Source organism: Narcine bancroftii, chromosome 7, assembly GCF_036971445.1.
Source record: "Narcine bancroftii isolate sNarBan1 chromosome 7, sNarBan1.hap1, whole genome shotgun sequence".
NCBI classification, from domain to species: domain Eukaryota; kingdom Metazoa; phylum Chordata; class Chondrichthyes; order Torpediniformes; family Narcinidae; genus Narcine; species Narcine bancroftii.
Window position 1 is genome coordinate 188177833 of NC_091475.1, and position 19947 is coordinate 188197779.

The 19947-nt window shown below is 45.5% G+C and overlaps 1 protein-coding gene across 2 annotated transcripts; it reads right to left on the reverse strand.

Moving 5' to 3' along the window:
* Positions 1-1591: 1591 nt before the first annotated feature.
* Positions 1592-18410, reverse strand: LOC138739511 (thrombospondin type-1 domain-containing protein 1). Of its 2 annotated transcripts, none has more exons than XM_069891746.1 (4): positions 17780-18410; positions 10508-11419; positions 8729-8884; positions 1592-5088 (listed from the first exon to the last, which is right to left on the reverse strand). In XM_069891746.1, exons 1-4 carry the CDS (start codon positions 17838-17840, stop codon positions 3584-3586), a joined length of 2634 nt encoding a protein of 877 aa, XP_069747847.1. In that variant the 5' UTR covers positions 17841-18410; the 3' UTR covers positions 1592-3583. The 2 variants fall into 2 exon arrangements, with proteins under 2 accessions (XP_069747847.1, XP_069747846.1); XM_069891745.1 differs by having other exon boundaries at positions 8729-8887.
* Between the last annotated feature and the right edge of the window lie 1537 nt (positions 18411-19947).

A 19947-nucleotide genomic window follows, 5' to 3' on the forward strand; every position in this document is an offset into this window, starting at 1 on the left:
TATAAAATCAATATTCCTGTTTTCTGCAACTCATTATTAAAAAACATCCATGATATTTTTTGAAATAGGTGACATCCCAATTGTGCATTGGTTTTGGAACATTTATTTTCATTGACCAACCGAAAGCAGTATGATGTATGACTGCAGTTAAAGGCAAAATACTGTATACCTTCTCCATGTTTAGTGTACCAAGGTCAAAGGATGACTGGTAAATAATGTCTGTCTATTTTGTTGTCATACTAAACAAACAAGCAGAAAGTCTATTAGTTCCATAACAAAGTTGCTGTATTAAACAGTACAGACTGCTCCCTTTTGGGAAGGGAGAAAAATGAATTGGTGTATAAAGGGAAGGGGCAATGGGAAAATAGGTTGAGTCGAATCAATGTTTTTTTTTAAATCCCCATAAACCCAAGTTAAAAGAACAATCAGCTGATAAACTGCCTGGAAGGGTCTGCAAAATTTAGGCCATATCTATTGCAATTTAGCAGCAGCAAGGAGAGCTTCCTACTGAGCAAACTAGCCTCAGATAAAGAGAAAACAAATTATGGAGTCAGGATTGGGCAAGATTCTATGAATCTTCATGTACAATGTTGAAGGTCAGGCCAATATATTCCCCGTCATGGGTTTGGAAGTTTTAACGAGAGCTCTTTTCTCTATTCAAACCTCATAACCTTCTAAGATAATGATAATCATGTGATCTTCTCCACAAGTGATTGTTCCACTATCAGTGGCTGTGCCTTCAGCAATTCAATCTCTAGGGTTTGGAATTTCTTTTCTAAACATTCCCATCTTTTTCTCTCCTACATAAAATACTACAGAACATTCTTCAACCAAAATTTAGTTCTTCTGCTCTGACATGTTGCAATATCAATTTTGTTTTATATCTAGGCCTAAAAAGGAGGGTGTTAATTGCGAAATTTAAGGCGATGTAAAAAAAAATTGAATAATATTGTTGTTGATAGCAATCCCAAATGAGTATTAACCAGCTTGTTCTACAATAGGTGTTTGTTAATTCTTCAACTTCTCAACCAACAACAACTGCCTCTCAGCTAAGAATCATCCTGGGATTTACAGGAAAAGAGTAGTGAAACACGTGCAGAACAAACGAAGTTAATGGATTCTGAAAAGAGAGGCGGCTTTGGGGATAGAGTTCTTGAGAGCAGCTGTTAGGCAATTTAAGAATTCATACTTATTAGCAAACCAAAGGAAAAAGAGGGAAATGCAGATAAAACCACAGAGAACCTAATCCCATAATGAGCATGGTTTATGGCTTGGCTGGAAATTCTCATTGGAAAGCATGTTCACAACTTGCTCATCTGTCCATTGCATTGCAGAAATACTACATGCCCAGGGGGTGACATGAAAGTGTGTTACACCTCTCTGTCTATGCAGAAATCATTGATAGGCCCATGATCAGTTGTGAATTGTGGATACATCACTTATCTGGACTTTCAACTTCATATCAACCATGATGGTGAATCTAACACATCTCCTGGGGTCGCTGACCTTCAATATAAAAGTTAGTGAGATTTTGTTTCTTTTTATTTCTTCAATTTCATAACTTGCTTTTAATCAATTCACAGTAGTCCCATTTTTCAAACAAAATGTACATTTTTGTTTTAATCACTTTTTCCAGAGTTTTAATTTGTTCTGTTTCTAAATTTCTCCTAATGATCGGAGTCGGTGTCTGAGTCCTTCTTGTTCTCCACTTCTGGGAATTGTGGATCCAAGCATGACAATAAAAAAGTCCTCATACACACTACATCCTAATGCACACTGGTTTCTAGCTTATTCATTTTTAAAATTTGGACATACAACACAGTAACAGGTCCTTGCGGCCCATGAGCTTATGCTGGCCAATTATACACAATTGATGTATAACCCCCGGTATGTTTTGAAAGGTGGGAGGAAACCAGAGGACCCAGTGAAAATCGCACAGACACGGGGAGAATGTACAAACTCCTTGCAGACAGCATTATATTCGAATCTGGGATGCTGGCGCCTTAACAGTGTTGCGCCAACCATGCCACCCTTACTGATGCATCAATTCTAGGATTTACCCTTCAGAAAACAGTTGTGTAACAAATCATGTAATTTAATAATGTCATTTGATATCACAGCTTCCAACGTGCCATAGCTATTACAGAACTTTCCACCTTAAAATTCATTACTTTAAATGTGAGTCATTGTGTGAAAGTGAAATTGGACACTTAAAGTCCAGGAAAATGAACAGAGGATATCTGTGAGATGAAAATTGGCCCAGAAATGTAATTATATTCTTACAATTTGACATGGTCAAGGTAATATGTAAAACACCACAGTAATTAAAATTATCTGTAGCACATGACTGAGAATATCCTCAGCAGGGAAGATTATTTTAAATTGCTGGAAGACCTCAATAGGTCAAGCAGCATCAGCGAAGCCAAAATGATGGTCACTGTTTTAGATCAAGATCCTACATTACTATTGACAGTATACAGGGAAGGTAACCAGTGCATTAGTGATTCAGAGACTGGTAGATGATTGGAGGAACCAGATGAGCCATGTGAGGGAAGAGGGGGGGAGAAACAATGGAGGGGGAGGGAGTATTGAGACAGAGACTGGTAGGTGATGGGGAACGAGATGAGGAAAGGATGATGGTCAGGTGGAACCAGATGGGGAAGGGGTTAGGAGAGGGGAAAACTAGATGGATCAGTAATATGATAGGTTCAGGTGACCAGGAGAGGGTTAGGAAATATGAACAGTAGGAAAAAGGCCCCTTATGGAATGGAGGGAGAAGGAAAGGAACATAGGAGCTGTAGGTTTCCCAAGCAGAATATGAGGCGCTGTTCTTCCAGATTGTGTTTGGTCTAACAGTAGCAGTGAAAAAGGCTGAGGACAAACAGGTCAGTGTGGGAATGGAAAGGGGAGTTGAAATAACATTTTGCATACAGAGTGCAGGAATTCTGACAAACAGTCACCTAGTCTACACTTCTCAATTAAAAGGTAGGGGACAGGTGAGAAGGACCCTGCATCATCCATAGGAAGTAAAAAGTAACCAACATTTTGGGCCTGGGTCCTTCATCAGGTATAAGCTTATACCTGATGAAGGACCCAGGCCCGAAACATTGCTTACCCTTTTCTTTCTATGGATGCTGTGTGACCTGCTGTGTTTCTCCAGCACATTTGTGTATTGATGGTAAATATGATATGGAAATAAAGCCACCTGTCTCCCCAATTGTGTTGAACTCCTGACTCTTCATAGATACTGTCTGATCTGCTGAGGATTTCCAGTGTTTTTCCATTCTTATTGTTCAAATAAACATTGTAATTTTTCATCCCCATGCTGCGTGAAAAAAACTTCTTCCCAAACAGGCTCAAAACAGGGGCAATGCAGTGAGTGGGCCAGAAAAAAATGGCTCTTTGGCATTGGATTTGTTTTCATAGTCAAGAAATAATTCAATCACTACCCAAAGAATGAACGGAGGAAAACGGATTCCTTATGGTTACGATGAATTCACTCCAATACACTGTCACAGTGGATAGAAAACAGGTAATATCATCACACACAATTAATTTACAGTCATTCCTGCTTTCAAGCTCCTCAGATCACCAGCTTTTCACTGCTTAGAGTACTAGTGTCTGCTTCATCCCCTGTCACATGAGAACCAAAACGTGCAGGCAGGTCTATTATCAGCTGTTCTGAAGCAGTCAACTCAAACCCAGAATTGTCATAATGAAGGAAATTTGGATCAGAAGGGAAACTTTGGCACCGATCTTGTCTGTAGTGATGACGAGGCAATGGATTGCTCCTTGAAGACTTCCAGTTGGGATGTTTATCAGAATTGGAAACACTGGCTTTAGAGACTAATTTATGTTCATTGGTTGGTGTCCTTGACTTCCTTTTACCTGTGTAAGTGTCTAACTCATTAAAAATGTAACTTGAGTGATTTGCTGGATCAACTTTATGAGTCCAGGCTCCACCTTCACTACATTTCACGTCAGGTTTTAAAGGCTCTAATATAAAAGCACTGTGGTTCAGGTCTTGATTTTGTGCTGAGCTGGCATTAGTTCTGCAATGAGCTCCTGGCTTATTATAAGCACACCTGTCAATCCCAGCTCCTGTCTTATCAACATATCTGGAGTGTGAGAGGGATGGAAGCCTCTGAGTGCAGGAGGACATGCTTCTTTCTCGATAATACTTACTGGTTCTACATTCACTGAAGCTAGATGTTCTTCTAAAATTGGGATTTCTGCTGTGTCCTCTTTCATGTGTTTCTCTCTCAATGATTTTGTTACAATGCCTGAACTTTCCTGGCCTAACTGGAAGTGTTTTATTACTTCCTTTGCAAAGAGGCACAGGTGTTTGGCACGGTATGTTAAAGTCATGAAATGGTTCTGGAAAAGGTGCATTCATTAGATCTTTTCTATGATCCATTTGATCTATTTGCTGTTCAGAGTAAATTGATTTCTGATCCAAAAATGGAGATTTGATGCGGAATCTGTTCATATTACCTTCAGTACTGTTTTCCTTGTCCAAGGAAGGCACTATAACAGAGCTGGGCTTAGTTTGGTCTACTTCTGTAGCCAGAGCTCCATCTTCATTAATAATCGTATCATCTAAAGGGTGCTGCGTGACATGATAAACTTGGGTGGCCTCCGTTATCCCTTTCTTTTTCATTTCTTTCAATTGTTGATGTGCTAAACGGTATCCAAATATCGGAGGAATCACTTTCTGAGCACTCTGCAGTCCAGGATTTTCCTCTGGTAAATTGTCCTGATTTGAAACCAAGTGTTGACTCCTTCTATAAGATAGTGGAATGTTCACACCATCTTCTACATGGGCTGACAGCATGTTATCAGTTAAAATGTCACGTTGATGACTGAGGTCGCAGAAGGTCCTTTCTTCTTCAAGTGTGTTCCTGATGTTATGTGAAAGTACAGGATCATGCCTGACTGTCCCTTTGAAATTCTGTTCTTTACATGGTAGCTTTGTCCGGATGGTGATTGCAATGGTGGCAATGATTACTACCAAACAGAAAGAAATACCGGTGATTGTCACTATATTGCCACTGTTATGTACTTTCCCAGGAACTCCAGATCCTTGTTCTGTAACAAGAAAGACATTGAACAATCAAATTAAAACATGCATTTTGTAATCTCTTGGGAAATTCTGATCCTCCCTGTTTTTTTACTCTATTCAACAAAAGGGTTTACGACCATTCACAGAGCCTTCCCTCCTCCCCCTGCTTGCTGGTGTGCCCTTCCTCCTTTATCCACCTATTACCTCCTGCCTGTGGGACAGTACTCCCCCCCGCACCCCCCACCCCCACCAGTATATTTGGGCACCTGCCTACATTTTGCTCATACCTTGATGAAGGCCACAAGCCCAAAATGTTGGTTATGTATCTTTATCTTTGCCACATCAAGCACACTGTTTGACCAGCTAAGTTTCTCCAGCACTGTGTTTTAACTCCTTCAATATCCTTGTTTTTGTTACCCTAATAAAAACTCTTTTGACCCCAGCCTATACTACTGACTGAGCTTCAATAGAGAAAAGCCCAGGGAGAAAGGGACAAGAGTTAATAAGCTGCTCTGGTAGACAGCTAGCATGCTCATGATGGACTGAATGGCCTTCTCTCTTCCAGCTATTCTATTACTCACCTTTCAGCAGGGAAAGTTCTAGATTTTCAATTCCCTTTGAGCAATTGTTTACTTCCCGATTTCAACGCATGAAAAGCAGCTCTAATTTTAATACTTGCTTTTGTGTTCTGTGCTACCCAAAAAGAGAAAACAATTTAAATCTATCTACCATAAATTCCTTTCAAGATCTGAGGTGATTATATTGCATTTCATTCCCTCCCCCACCTCCCCCCACCCAACCTCGCATATCTCCATTTTAAAAAATTTTTGACAGCATTTGAAAATATTGGCCATTTAAATTAAATCCTATATATTAAGACACAATAACTTACCAAAAATAAGAGCATGAAAATAAAATCACCTAAATCAGTTCTTTAACCAAGAGAGAAAAGAGACTACAGAACCTGTATTCTATAGCAAAAAGCAAACTGCTGAAAGAAGTCAGCAGGTTGAGCAGCATCTAAGGAGGTAGAGGGATGGTCAGATAGGAGGTAGAGGGATAGTCAGACAGGAGGTAGAGGGATAGTAAGACAGGAGGTAGAGGGATGGTCAGACAGGAGGTAGAGGGATGGTCAGATAGGAGGTAGAGGGATGGTCAGATAGGAGGTAGAGGGATAGTCAGATAGGAGGTAGAGGGATGGTCAGATAGGAGGTAGAGGGATGGTCAGATAGGAGGTAGAGGGATGGTCAGATAGGAGGTAGAGGGATGGTCAGATTGGAGGTAGAGGGATGGTCAGATAGGAGGTAGAGGGATGGTCAGATAGGAGGTAGAGGGATGGTCAGATAGGAGGTAGAGGGATGGTCAGATAGGAGGTAGAGGGATGGTCAGATAGGAGGTAGAGGGATGGTCAGATAGGAGGTAGAGGGATGGTCAGATAGGAGGTAGAGGGATGGTCAGATTGGAGGTAGAGGGATGGTCAGATAGGAGGTAGAGAGATGGTCAGATAGGAGGTAGAGGGATGGTCAGATAGGAGGTAGAGGGATGGTCAGATAGGAGGTAGAGGGATGGTCAGATTGGAGGTAGAGGGATGGTCAGATAGGAGGTAGAGAGATGGTCAGATAGGAGGTAGAGGGATGGTCAGATAGGAGGTAGAGGGATGGTCAGATAGGAGGTAGAGGGATGGTCAGATAGGAGGTAGAGGGATGGTCAGATAGGAGGTAGAGGGATGGTCAGATAGGAGGTAGAGGGATGGTCAGATAGGAGGTAGAGGGATGGTCAGATAGGAGGTAGAGGGATGGTCAGATAGGAGGTAGAGGGATGGTCAGATTGGAGGTAGAGGGATGGTCAGATAGGAGGTAGAGGGATGGTCAGATAGGAGGTAGAGAGATGGTCAGATAGGAAGTAGAGAGATGGTCAGATAGGAGGTAGAGGGATGGTCAGATAGGAGGTAGAGGGATGGTCAGATAGGAGGTAGAGTGATAGTCGGATAGTCTGATAACTGCCCTATCACCTCTTCAGATGTGGCCCACCCCATGGAGTTCTGCATCATTTTGTATATTGCTCAGTTCTTTAAACCATTTTTTTTCATTCTTTATCTTCCTCTTGTATTCTTTTCTCCCGTCAAAGAGATCATAACAAAAAAAGTCCATGTGGAATGGAACTTGGTAAATTTCTGTGCTAAAATTTCTTCAATTTTTTTCTTTATCACTGGCTTCATGACAACGTCACTTCTCTGCGTAATCCAAAAGATATAATGGGGCAAACCTTTTAACGTAATTTTGTATTCCTTGTATACATTCTGAATAAAACCATGCCTACCGAACATTAGGGAAGGATTTTCAAAATTCAAAATTGTTAGGGATTTCAGTTGGGAGAAATTATATCCATCAGTCCCAATACTATTTAATTAAATGTCCAGGGAGAAGACAAGGAATTTTTTTAAGCAACCTGGTGTTATAATTTAGAATATGCTACTGGAAATTAGTTTAATCATCTTTCTCTGGGCTCTTCCTGCTTCACCTCTCTTCTGCCCCATCGAGGATGAAGAAACCTTCTTCTGAGCTAAGCAATTTGAGAATTTTTTTCTCTTTTTTTTTTAATTGCTTTCAGGATTCTTTGTTCATTACACTATCTCTCCCTACCCCTTACTCCTCTGCAGAAGATACGGAATTAAAATAAATTGGGCCCAATTAATTCATTGCCACTCACTCAGCAAATAGGATGAGTTTTAAAATAGTCGTCGCAATTGCCGATATAATCTTAAAGCTGAATTATTTAAAGTGCTTAAAGTTAAATAATAATAGAAATACAATCTTCCTCCCAAGGAGGTAACCACTTTATAGAGTAACTGAGCTGACTAAACTGTCTACCCAATCTAATTTCCTTTTCTGCATTTGGCCATCTCCTTCTAAACATTTCCTATCCATGTAGCTGTCTATATGGTACCCACTTCTACCATTTCCTCTGGCATCTCATTCCACATAACCACCACCCTCAGTGTGGAAAAGATGACCCTCAGGTCCTTTTTAAATGTTTCACCTCTCACCTTAAATCTATGGCCCCTAATTTTAGACCCCCCTCCCACCTTGGGGAAAAATAATTTCTGGTTATTTGCCTTTGCTATGGACCTCATGATTTTATAAAGTTCTACAAGGTCTCCCCACAGCCTCTTATAGTCCAAGAAGAAATGCCCAAGCCTAACCAGCCTCTGTCTCTTTCTGTAATTCAAACCTGTCAGTCCTGAAAACTTTCTTGATCATCTTTATCTTAAAACCTTTCTAATTTTGAAATAACATATTGAAATATCATACTACCTTCCTTGGCCAAACGCCATTGGAAGCAAGGAGAACTAAACTTGGGCTTGTCATTGTACTGCACTGGAGCAACCAAATCCTGTCCACAATACCATTCTTCACCATGGGAAACCCAGGTGCTTATCAAGGGTTCCATTTCATTTTTTGTTTTCCAGCTCATACTCAATTTGCACCCATATGAAAAACATCAACTGATCCTTGTTACCCATGGTTATTCTTGATGAATCCTCAATTACAACATCCCATTGATCTGTTTCCTGCTTTGGGAGTAAGGAAACGAAGGTTTGGCAAATGTGGGATAGTTTAGGATGTTTCCTGAAATGGGTCATTGACAGTTGAGGTGAATACTTACCCGGGCAATCCACAAGTGAACAGAGGGAAACTTCTCTCTCCTCTTCACTGCACCCGATTGTCCCCGAGGATGAAACACATTGTCGGTACCGTTCACGGACTCCATCCCCGCATGTGACACTACACGGACTCCAAGACAGCCAAATGCTCGCTCTTTCTACTGATTTCAGAAAGTGTGGTTATTATTTCCCATTGTACAAGTTTGTCTATTGACATTGCATTGACTTAATTCGTTCTGCAGCCTAAAACTTCAGACTGTTTTCCTATTTATACAGAAAACTGGAAAAATATATAATGTCATACCTTTATGTTAAATTATGGGATTTTTTAGTGGGGGGAGCTATGTAATCCACTCTTCCCTGAAAGGCATACAGCACGTGCAAAAAAAAAATCAGGAACGGTTCAATACCTGATCACTTCTTTTGAGTGAGTTAATTAATATCAAATCTTGGTTAAAGCCAAATGATAAATATTGGTCAGTTCACACTTAGGTTTTAGTGAATGGAGAATCAGGGAGGATTCTTATTCCTGATGCACTAAAAACCCCTGGAATTACACCAACTGTCAGTGAAAACGCATCACACCATGTTCCTTTACAAAGCCAGTGTGATGGATACGTGCATGCGAGTCCTCGTTGACACTGCTGTTGAACTGTCCGAGTTCTGGGAAAGTTGTCACATCAGGATTTATCATGCTGTAGCTTACTTCGCAGCCGTTCCAAATGGACACACACGGGAAATGTTGGAGAGCCAGTATGCCTGCTTTAATAATCGGGGCCTTCGAAATAAATCTTTTTGATAAAGGACATTGCTTAAATCAGAAATAGTCCACAGTTCCACCTGTTATTTCTCGGGACATTAAAGGTACGAAACACTCAATGGAGAATTAACTTTTATTATTATATATTGCTTGTGTGTGTGAGTCTGTGTATGTGTGCATGCATATGTGTGTATGCATATATGTGTGTATATGCATGTATGTGTATGCATGTATGTGTGTATATGTATATGTGCATGTATGTGTATATGTGCATGTATGTGTATATGTGCATGTATGTGTGCATGTGTATATCCATGTATTTGTGTGGATGTATGTGTATATGTATGTATGCATGCATGTGTATGTGTGTATGCATGTATGTGCATGTGTGTATGTGCATGTATGTGTGTATATGTATATGTATGTGTGTATGCATGTCTGATGTATTCATATGTAGGTGTGTATGCATGCATGTGTGTATGTGCATGTATGTGTGTGCATGTATGTGTATATGTGCATGTATGTGTGCATGTGTATATCCATGTATTTGTGTGCATGTATGTGTGGATGTATGTGTATATGTATGTATGCATGCATGTGTATGTGTGTATGCATGTATGTGCATGTGTGTATGTGCATGTATGTGTGTATATGTATATGTATGTATGCATGTGTATATGCATGTATGTGTGAGTATGTGTGCATGTACATGTGTGTGTGGGTACTGTACGGAACAATTCAGCACAATACAGGCCTTTCGGCTCCCGATGTTGTGCCCGTCTGTAGATACCTACCCAATAGAAAAAATCAAGCCCTCCCTACCTCACGTTCCCATAAATGTTTAAGCATTACCTCCGGCAGTTTAGTTGGACCTGTTCAATTGAACGTGAAAATGTTTTGTTTTTAACCATGGGTGAAGCGATAGAGTTGAGCTGAGATGGGCCAGGTGCCACTTTACTTGATTTTCGGTCACTCGGTCGTGAGTTGAGTGAGCGAACCCCTCGGCCCGTGAGGTACGAACCTGCGTGGCGCTGCAGGGCGAGACACGTCACGGGGCGGGTGCCCGCGGGGCTGCGGCTCCGAGCGCTGACATAGGCGAAGCAGTAGTCGTGTTCCCCCCAGTCAAAGACGGAGCAGTCGAAGCGGACCGCGCGCTCCCTGGGGCGCAGCCACCGCTCCGCGACCAACACCTCGCTCCCCAGCGTCTGGGGTCGGTGCACCGTCACCTTGCCTCGCAGACGGGCGCAAGGCGGGGCCGCGACGCGAACCTCGGCGGTCGGGTCGCACGCAGCCGCCCTCACCCGACGGACGGAGAGTTCGTAGCCCGCAAGTCGGGCCAGCAGCAGCGGCCCCGTGGACGCGATCACGGAGTTGGTGGCGGGCGATCTCAGGGAAAGCGTGACGGTCGCGTTTGGCGTGAACCCGCTGCAATCGAAGTCCAGCCGCTGAGAATTGGAAAGCCCGATGGCCTCGCTCCTCCTCGCCGGGTCGCCGGCTTCCTTCAAGTCGGTCCTCACCGTGTCCAGGAACAGGGTTCTCCCCTCGCAGGCGCACAGCGGCTGGCGGGTCGAGACGTGCACCTGGAAGAGGCTCGGCGAGTCCCGCCGGCGTCCCAGCTCAATGCGGAAGGGCGGCCAGCGGACCTGCAGCGAGCCGCTGCTCCACCGGGCCGCCCCGGCGCCCACCGACTCCTGCAGCCGAAACTCGAAGTCCCCAGCCGCAGTGAAATGCCAGCAGCCGAACTCCACGGAGCCGCGGGACTGGTTGGCGGGGATCGCTTGCGTGACGACCGTCTGGTTTCTCTGGACGTCCACGAGCGACACGGTTAGATTCTGGGCTCCCGTCACGTTAAAGTCAACCTGGACGGTCTGGTTGCTCAGAGCCACGAGCCAAGGTTGTCCGGACAGTCGATACGTGACTTCGGCAAAAACAGCTGCAGGCAAAGACAAGACTGAGATGCATTAGTGCGGGGGGCGGGGGGCGGGGGGCGGGCGGGACCCCCGGGAACTCTCAGAGAGCGTTGGCCCAGGCCCACCTACAAAAGCGAGGGAATGGCTGTGTGGTTGAGAGATGCCACCTTAGGTGGCTTCCGGAGGACTCAACATACAAAAGATAGCTCGGTCAATAAAAAAGGCTTCGTGACTTATCGACCATGGCTTCCCGATCATGTTAGTCCGATTAACTCACGCAGCATCCAGACGAAGTAAAGGGTGGCCAACAGATCGAAGCAAAAGCAGGCAGGTGCCCGAATAAAAAAGATTGGGAGTGGGGGCAGCCAGAGAGGAGGGAGGAAGGGGCAGGGGGAGGAGAGCAGGCTGCCCGAATAAAAATGATTGGGAGTGGGGGCAGCCAGAGAGGAGGGAGGAAGGGGCAGGGGGAGGAGAGCAGGCTGCCCGAATAAAAATGATTGGGAGTGGGGGCAGCCAGAGAGGAGGGAGGAGAGCAGGCTGTCTGAATAAAAAGATTGGGAGTGGGGGGAGCCAGAGAGGAGGGAGGAAGGGGCAGGGGGAGGAGAGCAGGCTGCCCGAATAAAAATGATTGGGAGTGGGGGCAGCCAGAGAGGAGGGAGGAGAGCAGGCTGTCTGAATAAAAAGATTGGGAGTGGGGGGAGCCAGAGAGGAGGGAGGAAGGGGTAGGGGGAGGAGAGCAGGCTGCCCGAATAAAAATGATTGGGAGTGGGGGCAGCCAGAGAGGAGGGAGGAGAGCAGGCTGCCTGAATAAAAAGATTGGGAGTGGGGGGAGCCAGAGAGGAGGGAGGAAGGGGTAGGGGGAGGAGAGCAGGCTGCCCGAATAAAAATGATTGGGAGTGGGGGCAGCCAGAGAGGAGGGAGGAGAGCAGGCTGTCTGAATAAAAAGATTGGAAGTGGGGGCAGCCAGAGAGGAGGGAGGAGAGCAGGCTGCCTGAATAAAAAGATTGGGAGTGGGGGGAGCCAGAGAGGAGGGAGGAAGGGGCAGGGGGAGGAGAACAGGCTGCCTGAATAAAAAGATTGGAAGTGAGGGCAGCCAGAGAGGAGGGAGGAGAGCAGGCTGTCTGAATAAAAAGATTGGGAGTGGGGGCAGCCAGAGAGGAGGGAGGAAGGGGCAGGGGGAGGAGAGCAGGCGGCCCGAATAAAAAGATTGGAAGTGGGGGCAGCCAGAGAGGAGGGAGGAGAGCAGGCTGTCTGAATAAAAAGATTGGGAGTGGGGGCAGCCAGAGAGGAGGGAGGAGAGCAGGCTGCCTGAATAAAAAGATTGGAAGTGGGGGCAGCCAGAGAGGAGGGAGGAGAACAGGCTGCCTGAATAAAAAGATTGGAAGTGGGGGCAGCCAGAGAGGAGGGAGGAGAGCAGGCTGCCTGAATAAAAAGATTGGGAGTGGGGGCAGCCAGAGAGGAGGGAGGAGAGCAGGCTGTCTGAATAAAAAGATTGGGAGTGGGGGGAGCCAGAGAGGAGGGAGGAAGGGGCAGGGGGAGGAGAGCAGGCTGCCCGAATAAAAATGATTGGGAGTGGGGGCAGCCAGAGAGGAGGGAGGAGAGCAGGCTGTCTGAATAAAAAGATTGGGAGTGGGGGCAGCCAGAGAGGAGGGAGGAGAGCAGGCTGCCTGAATAAAAAGATTGGGAGTGGGGGGAGCCAGAGAGGAGGGAGGAAGGGGCAGGGGGAGGAGAGCAGGCTGCCCGAATAAAAATGATTGGGAGTGGGGGCAGCCAGAGAGGAGGGAGGAGAGCAGGCTGTCTGAATAAAAAGATTGGGAGTGGGGGCAGCCAGAGAGGAGGGAGGAGAGCAGGCTGTCTGAATAAAAAGATTGGGAGTGGGGGGAGCCAGAGAGGAGGGAGGAAGGGGCAGGGGGAGGAGAGCAGGCTGCCCGAATAAAAATGATTGGGAGTGGGGGCAGCCAGAGAGGAGGGAGGAGAGCAGGCTGTCTGAATAAAAAGATTGGGAGTGGGGGCAGCCAGAGAGGAGGGAGGAGAGCAGGCTGTCTGAATAAAAAGATTGGGAGTGGGGGGAGCCAGAGAGGAGGGAGGAAGGGGCAGGGGGAGGAGAGCAGGCTGCCCGAATAAAAATGATTGGGAGTGGGGGCAGCCAGAGAGGAGGGAGGAGAGCAGGCTGTCTGAATAAAAAGATTGGGAGTGGGGGCAGCCAGAGAGGAGGGAGGAAGGGGCAGGGGGAGGAGAGCAGGCTGCCCGAATAAAAATGATTGGGAGTGGGGGCAGCCAGAGAGGAGGGAGGAGAGCAGGCTGTCTGAATAAAAAGATTGGGAGTGGGGGGAGCCAGAGAGGAGGGAGGAAGGGGCAGGGGGAGGAGAGCAGGCTGCCCGAATAAAAATGATTGGGAGTGGGGGCAGCCAGAGAGGAGGGAGGAGAGCAGGCTGTCTGAATAAAAAGATTGGGAGTGGGGGCAGCCAGAGAGGAGGGAGGAGAGCAGGCTGCCTGAATAAAAAGATTGGGAGTGGGGGGAGCCAGAGAGGAGGGAGGAAGGGGCAGGGGGAGGAGAGCAGGCTGCCCCAATAAAAATGATTGGGAGTGGGGGCAGCCAGAGAGGAGGGAGGAAGGGGCAGGGGGAGGAAGGCAGGCTGCCCGAATAAAAAGATTGCGAGTGGGGGCAGCCAGAGAGGAGGGAGGAGAGCAGGCTGCCCGAATAAAAAGATTGGGAGTGGGGGGAGCCAGAGAGGAGGGAGGAAGGGGCAGGGGGAGGAGAGCAGGCGGCCGGAATAAAAAGATTGGGAGTGGGGGCAGCCAGAGAGGAGGGAGGAAGGGGCAGGGGGAGGAAGGCAGGCTAACAGTTAAGAGGTAAACTTGTTTTTGTCTTGAGGATTTGGGATAGAAGAAGGCAATTTAATCATGGATGCAAATAAGGTTCTCCTTATAAGCTGGGATGAAGAGGTGGCTGTGAAATAGAAGATGGAGTCAGACCCAGTGATGAATGATGAGGTAACGTTTAGAGGTGGCTGTGAAATAGAAGATGGAGTCAGACCCAGTGATGAATGATGAGGTAACGTTTAGAGGTGGCTGTGAAATAGAAGATGGAGTCAGACCCAGTGATGAATGATGAGGTAACGTTTAGGATGCAGAGTTTAATGGAGAGAGTAATAGGAGTTGGAAGGTTTGAAAATACCAGTCTGAAATGGAATTGAAAGGATACCAATGAATGATCTGGAAGGGAATAAGGATGTGAATAGAAAAGATGACAAACTCAGAGAAAATTTATTAACTGGAGATTATGTCATTAGGAACATGAGCAATAAGATCTTTGCTATTCAATAAAATTATGGTTGATGTGATCATGGTCTCAGCTTCACTTACCTGCCTGTGTTCCATAACCCTCAACTTCCCATGTAGACCAAAAATCAGTCTTTTAGGATATATCAAATAATTAGAGAATGGGAAAGTGACAAGCAATGGGGAAAGTAATCGACACTAAACAGATGTATTTGTGTGTTCAGGTGCTTACATAAAGGGACCCAGATATTAGGTCAAAAGATGTGCAAGGATTTCAATGGCTATATTGTGTGCACGGTAAAGATCAATTTAAAGGTGTATAGAAGTCATTCGGTGAGTGGTTTGTAGTCTGCCTTCCAACCAGAAGAATTCCTGCATTCCATAATGGCAAAAGGAAAGGTTTGAATCACTGAACCATAATGTGAATGGCCTACAGGCCTATATGGTCATAGGTTTCAACTACCAAAACAGTAAATTTCATATCAATACTATTGCCAATTATTACTCCCCACCATAGAAACTAGATTGCCATAAGATCTTAAGGCATAGGAGCAGAATTAGGCCATTTGGCCCATCAAATATTTTTTGCCATTCGAATCGTGGCTGATGTATTATTCCTCTCGACCTATTCTCCCGCCTTCTCCCCTAACCTTTGAGACCCTTACTAATCAAGAACCTGTCAACCTCTGCTTTAAATATGGCAACATATTCACTACTTTCTAAATCTTCGTTCTAAATGATCACCATTTTATTCTAAGCTCTGCTCTCTGATCTTAGACTCTTCCACTAGTGTAAACATCTTCTCCAAGTCCACTCTATCCATTCCTTTCAATATTTGACAAGTTTCATTGAAATCCCCCTTCATCCTTCTAAAACCCAGCAAGTATAGGACGATTCATCATATTTATCCCCAGGATTACTCTCGTAAACTTCCTCTGGACTCCCTTTAATACCAGCACGTCCTTCCAATATATGGGTTCCAGAAATGCTCACAGTACCCCAAATTTGTCCTGACCATCATTTTATAAATCCTAGGCATGGCATTCTTGTTTTTATATTCTAAACCTCTCAAAATAAATGCTAACATTGCTTGAAATGAGTGCTAACTTTGAATTAAATTAATGCATGCTGACCTCAAAAGATGTTTACACAGTCTAAAGTACGTATGCCAATAAATTAATGGCATAATAATACAAGAAATAACCAATAATGGAGGAATATGGGCCAGTTGGAGGCAAATAGCACAAGCTCAGGAAAGACCTTAGTGTAACAATTAATAATACAGGTACACGATCCTTTATCTGGACATAAAATCCGGAAAGCTCCAAAATCCGGCAAGTAGGGACCAGTAGCTGGGGGAAGGGGGAGGCTGCCGGGTGGCCGAGAGACTGGTGTTCGGGGGAGAACATCCAAGGGACCGGCGGTTGGGGGGAAACGTCCGGGTGGCTGAGGGACCAGCATTTGGGGGAGGCGGCCGAGGGACCAGCGTTTGGGGAGGCAACCGAGGGACCGCGGTTGGGGGAGACGGCTGAGGGACCAGCGGTCGGGGCAGACGTCCGGGCGGCCGAGGGACCGGTGTTTGGGGGAGGCGGGCCGGACAACTGGAAGGGGGTGGGGGTGGATACTGCAGCATAATTTGGGTGGGCTTTCCAAAATCTTTAAAAATTCGGAACACACTGTCCCCCAAGGGTTCCGGATAAAAGATCATGTACCTGTACCAAATTATGTCCATGAACTTGGGCTTTGTGCGATGTTCCCTTAGTCTTATGTTGTGCAAATATTTTTTTCCTGTGACAAAAGTATGTGCACACTGAATGCTTGTTCAATTGTAAACTTGAACTTGTTTCAAGATCATTTTGGCACAGCCTATCCTTCACGCGCAGTCTAGAGGGAACAGTGGCTTTGCGGTAAGCTTCAGATCCTATATCTTCTCCTTTTTTTTTTAATGTCTTGTTATGACCACAAATTGTTTTCACCATGGCCACATATGCCAGAACATTGTCTATATCACTTTTCAGAATAATTATTCTATTTGATCTTAGAATGCAATTCAAAGATCAAATATGTAAATATTGTGATTTTGTTGATCTTAAATAAGGCATTCTACCAAATTAACAAAAATCCTTAATTTGTAAATGACCAATTACTCTCCAGTCTAACACCTTGGCTACACCAGTTAGCAGCCGAGCACATTGTCAAGAAGCATTGTTCTGACCAAAAAAATACTCAATTTCCTTTATGCTGCATTAATACTATATTGGAGTTGTCCCCAACAACAAAAAAAATGAGTAAACTATCATTTGTTAGTTACACAACAAATATAATATTTTAGCCTCCTGTAGATTATTTGTCACCACTTCCATATCTGGGCCAGAAATTTTGAATTCAAGTCCCATTTGGGTGACTTGAATGCAAACAGCTTGAGGAGATGCTCAGGTATACCTTTTGACTGTAAAACCACAATGCTGGAAGAACTCAGCAGGTCAAACAATGCACAATATCTAGCGAAGATCAAGGTACGTTTCAGTTGGAGTCCTTCATCAAGGTATCAACAAATGGAGTCTGGCACCCAGATTTGAGCCTTTCAACACAGTTTGCTCATACCTCGATTATGTACACTCTTTGAACCGCTGAGCTTCTCCAACATTGTGTTTTGATGGTGTCTGCAGACGTTCGTGTTCTACATAGTTTTGAAAGAGACACGTCGACCACCTCCTGGTGGATGTTAAACATTCCCTGGCATTATTTCAAGCTCCATGCATGGAAGTTAACTGCCGCCCTGTACTTAACCCTGGCTCAACATCACTGAAGCAGATCACCCTTGTAGGAATTATATCACTGTGGGCAAACCAGCAATCCCGTTACTCAGCGCGAAAAGGGTGGGAGTGGGTTCCAAAAGGGTCTGGAGTGCACTTGTTTCATTTTAACGACACTGTTCCATTTTAGCTCCACAACCGCCCCTCATACAATCCTGCTCTTGCTTGATCTACTCGGTTCGGCTCATCTGCTTGTAACTCTCAAGGGGTAGCCTCGAGTGCCACGCCGCAGCTGCAGCAAGGATTTGAGGGATTCCCCCCCACCCCCCCGGACGCCTCACTCACCGCATCCACAGAGGACCAGCCCCAGCACACGTGCGGGCCATCGCCTGGGAGGACGTCTCATCCCGGAGTCGGACCGTTCAACTTGTGTCAGACCTTCATGAAGTCGGCGCTGCTGCTCCACACAGACGCCCAGAGAAAGTCTAAGCGCTGAACACCAAATCTCCCACACGATCCATAACGAAATACAATCGGCATGTGACCAAATCTAGTCGGAACTCCTAGTGGAAGGTCGAATTGATGTTGTCATCTGGTCTGATCCCTCCTGTCGGAGTTCACGAGGTATCTGCCAATTGAGTCTCTGTCTCCCCGTCTGCCGGAAGATCCTGGCTCTCCCTCTCTGCCGGATGGTCCTGTCCTCCGAGTCTCTCTGCCCCTGATGGTCCGGGTCTCTGGCCGACCAGGTGTCTGGGTCGCCTGCCCCTGTTGGACTCTCTGGGTGTCTGGCTCCGTTTGTCCGGGCTTCGTTGGGTGTGTCTGTCCAGATCCTCCTCCCTCCCCATCACACAGTGCAGCTCTCTCACGGGCTTCTCTCCACGGGCGCATCTGTTTCTCTGGGTGCAGCAGTCCGACTTGATCCCCACGGCCCCTTCCTCCCGTGTATGCGGGTTGGTGCTGTCCGCCAGGTCGTCTAGGTGGGCACTGACCTGCCGACCTTTCCGTTCTAGAAATACTGGGAGGAGGAATGATCCCGAGCGCCTGTTCGGGGTCATAAAACTGGTTTTAAGACCCTTGTGAACGTAAGAGCGAGAGCACACAAGCAATCGGACTTCAAGATAGCTTGAAGAATGGGGTTCGGTTCATACCTTCTGGAGAAGGTCGGAGATGAGGTGACAGCTTGCAGAGTCAAAAGGGCAGAGAGTGGCCTTTCAGAGGACGATTTTGAAAGAAGACGGAGCAATTTACCACGGGGATTCAGCAAGGAACTTGGGTGGAAAGCGGTTGAAAAAGAATGGGAGAGCGGACATGGTCGAAATGAGCCTGGGTTTGCAGGGAGATAAGGAGGCGAGCTGTAGTTTATGACTGAGGCGGGCTCGAAGTTGGAGGTGCTTCGCCTGGATGGGCAAGAAGGAATGCAGCCGAGGTTTGGCTTCAACTTTAGCCACAGAGAAGTCAATTCGTTCCCTGCACTTGCCAAAGGGGAACGTTATAGACGGGCTTGGGGAGAGTGATCGGTGGAAGACAGTCGGAGTTGAAACTGTGAGGGGTGCAGAAATTCTCCCTTGTGGATTTTCCCCAGACAGGGCACTAAATAGCACGTCAGATACAATAAAACACATAACGAGTTTAAATTGGAGGAAGATGCTCAGCCATGATTTTTGGAGAAACGTAAAACACTAGGCACATTGAAGGAGGGTCTAACAACGTCGTTCTGGACGAGTAAAATATTTTAATTGCAGCCCCCCCCCCCCCCCCCCTCATCCTTGAATTCTACAGCTTTGAAGACTTGGCAAGAGCAGTTTGACAGAATACAAAATATTTGAATTAGAAAATATACAACTTCATTTTGTAATAGTGGCGAGTAGTTACAAACTACACCATCACAGATGTTCAAGGCGCTTAGTAAAAGTAGCATTTGAGGACAATTTCTCTGAAAAGTTTTTCTGCCTGCTTTACTGAGGGGAGTTACAACATGGTAACATTCATGGACTTGTGTAAAACAGTGGTTTTTCAAACTGTCCCCCTAAACTCTCATTCCACTTTAAGTAATCCCTCTGCCACAAGTGCTCTGTAATTGGTAAGGGATTGTTTAAGGTGGAATGTGAGTGGGAAGAGAAGGTCGAAAACCAATTGTTACTGAAATATTTTGCTTGAGAAAAATTGTCATTGGCCCATTTCCTTTGGATAGGGATTGCTTAAGGTGGAATGTGAGTTTTTAAAAAGGTTGCCCACACCTGATAATAGATAGTCATGAATCCAGACTCAACATGTCCTTCCTCTTGAAAGTTGTGGCCAAAGATAGGTAAAGAGATGAAAGGAGTACAAAGTAATTCCATTTTCTCTGGATGATCTGCTCACAATCAAACTTGCATTTGTTGCAAGCCTGGAGCATGATATAAACTGTGCATTTTTATTGGACAAAGATTCATGATTAAATTTTCAAATCAAACTTAAAACTGATTAACACCAATCAGCAAAATACTTAGTGTCATTCGAGTCGACTAGAATGG

Excerpts from the sequence above, each read along its gene's own strand:
- LOC138739511 (XM_069891745.1), bottom strand. The coding sequence starts at position 17,840 with ATGAGACGTCCTCCCAGGCGATGGCCCGCACGTGTGCTGGGGCTGGTC. Across the intron at positions 11,420-17,779 it reads GCTGGTCCTCTGTGGATGCG|CTGTTTTTGCCGAAGTCACG; the intron begins GTGAGTGAGGCG and ends CTTTGCCTGCAG. Across the intron at positions 8,888-10,507 it reads CGCCCTGCAGCGCCACGCAG|TAGAAAGAGCGAGCATTTGG; the intron begins GTTCGTACCTCA and ends TTCTGAAATCAG.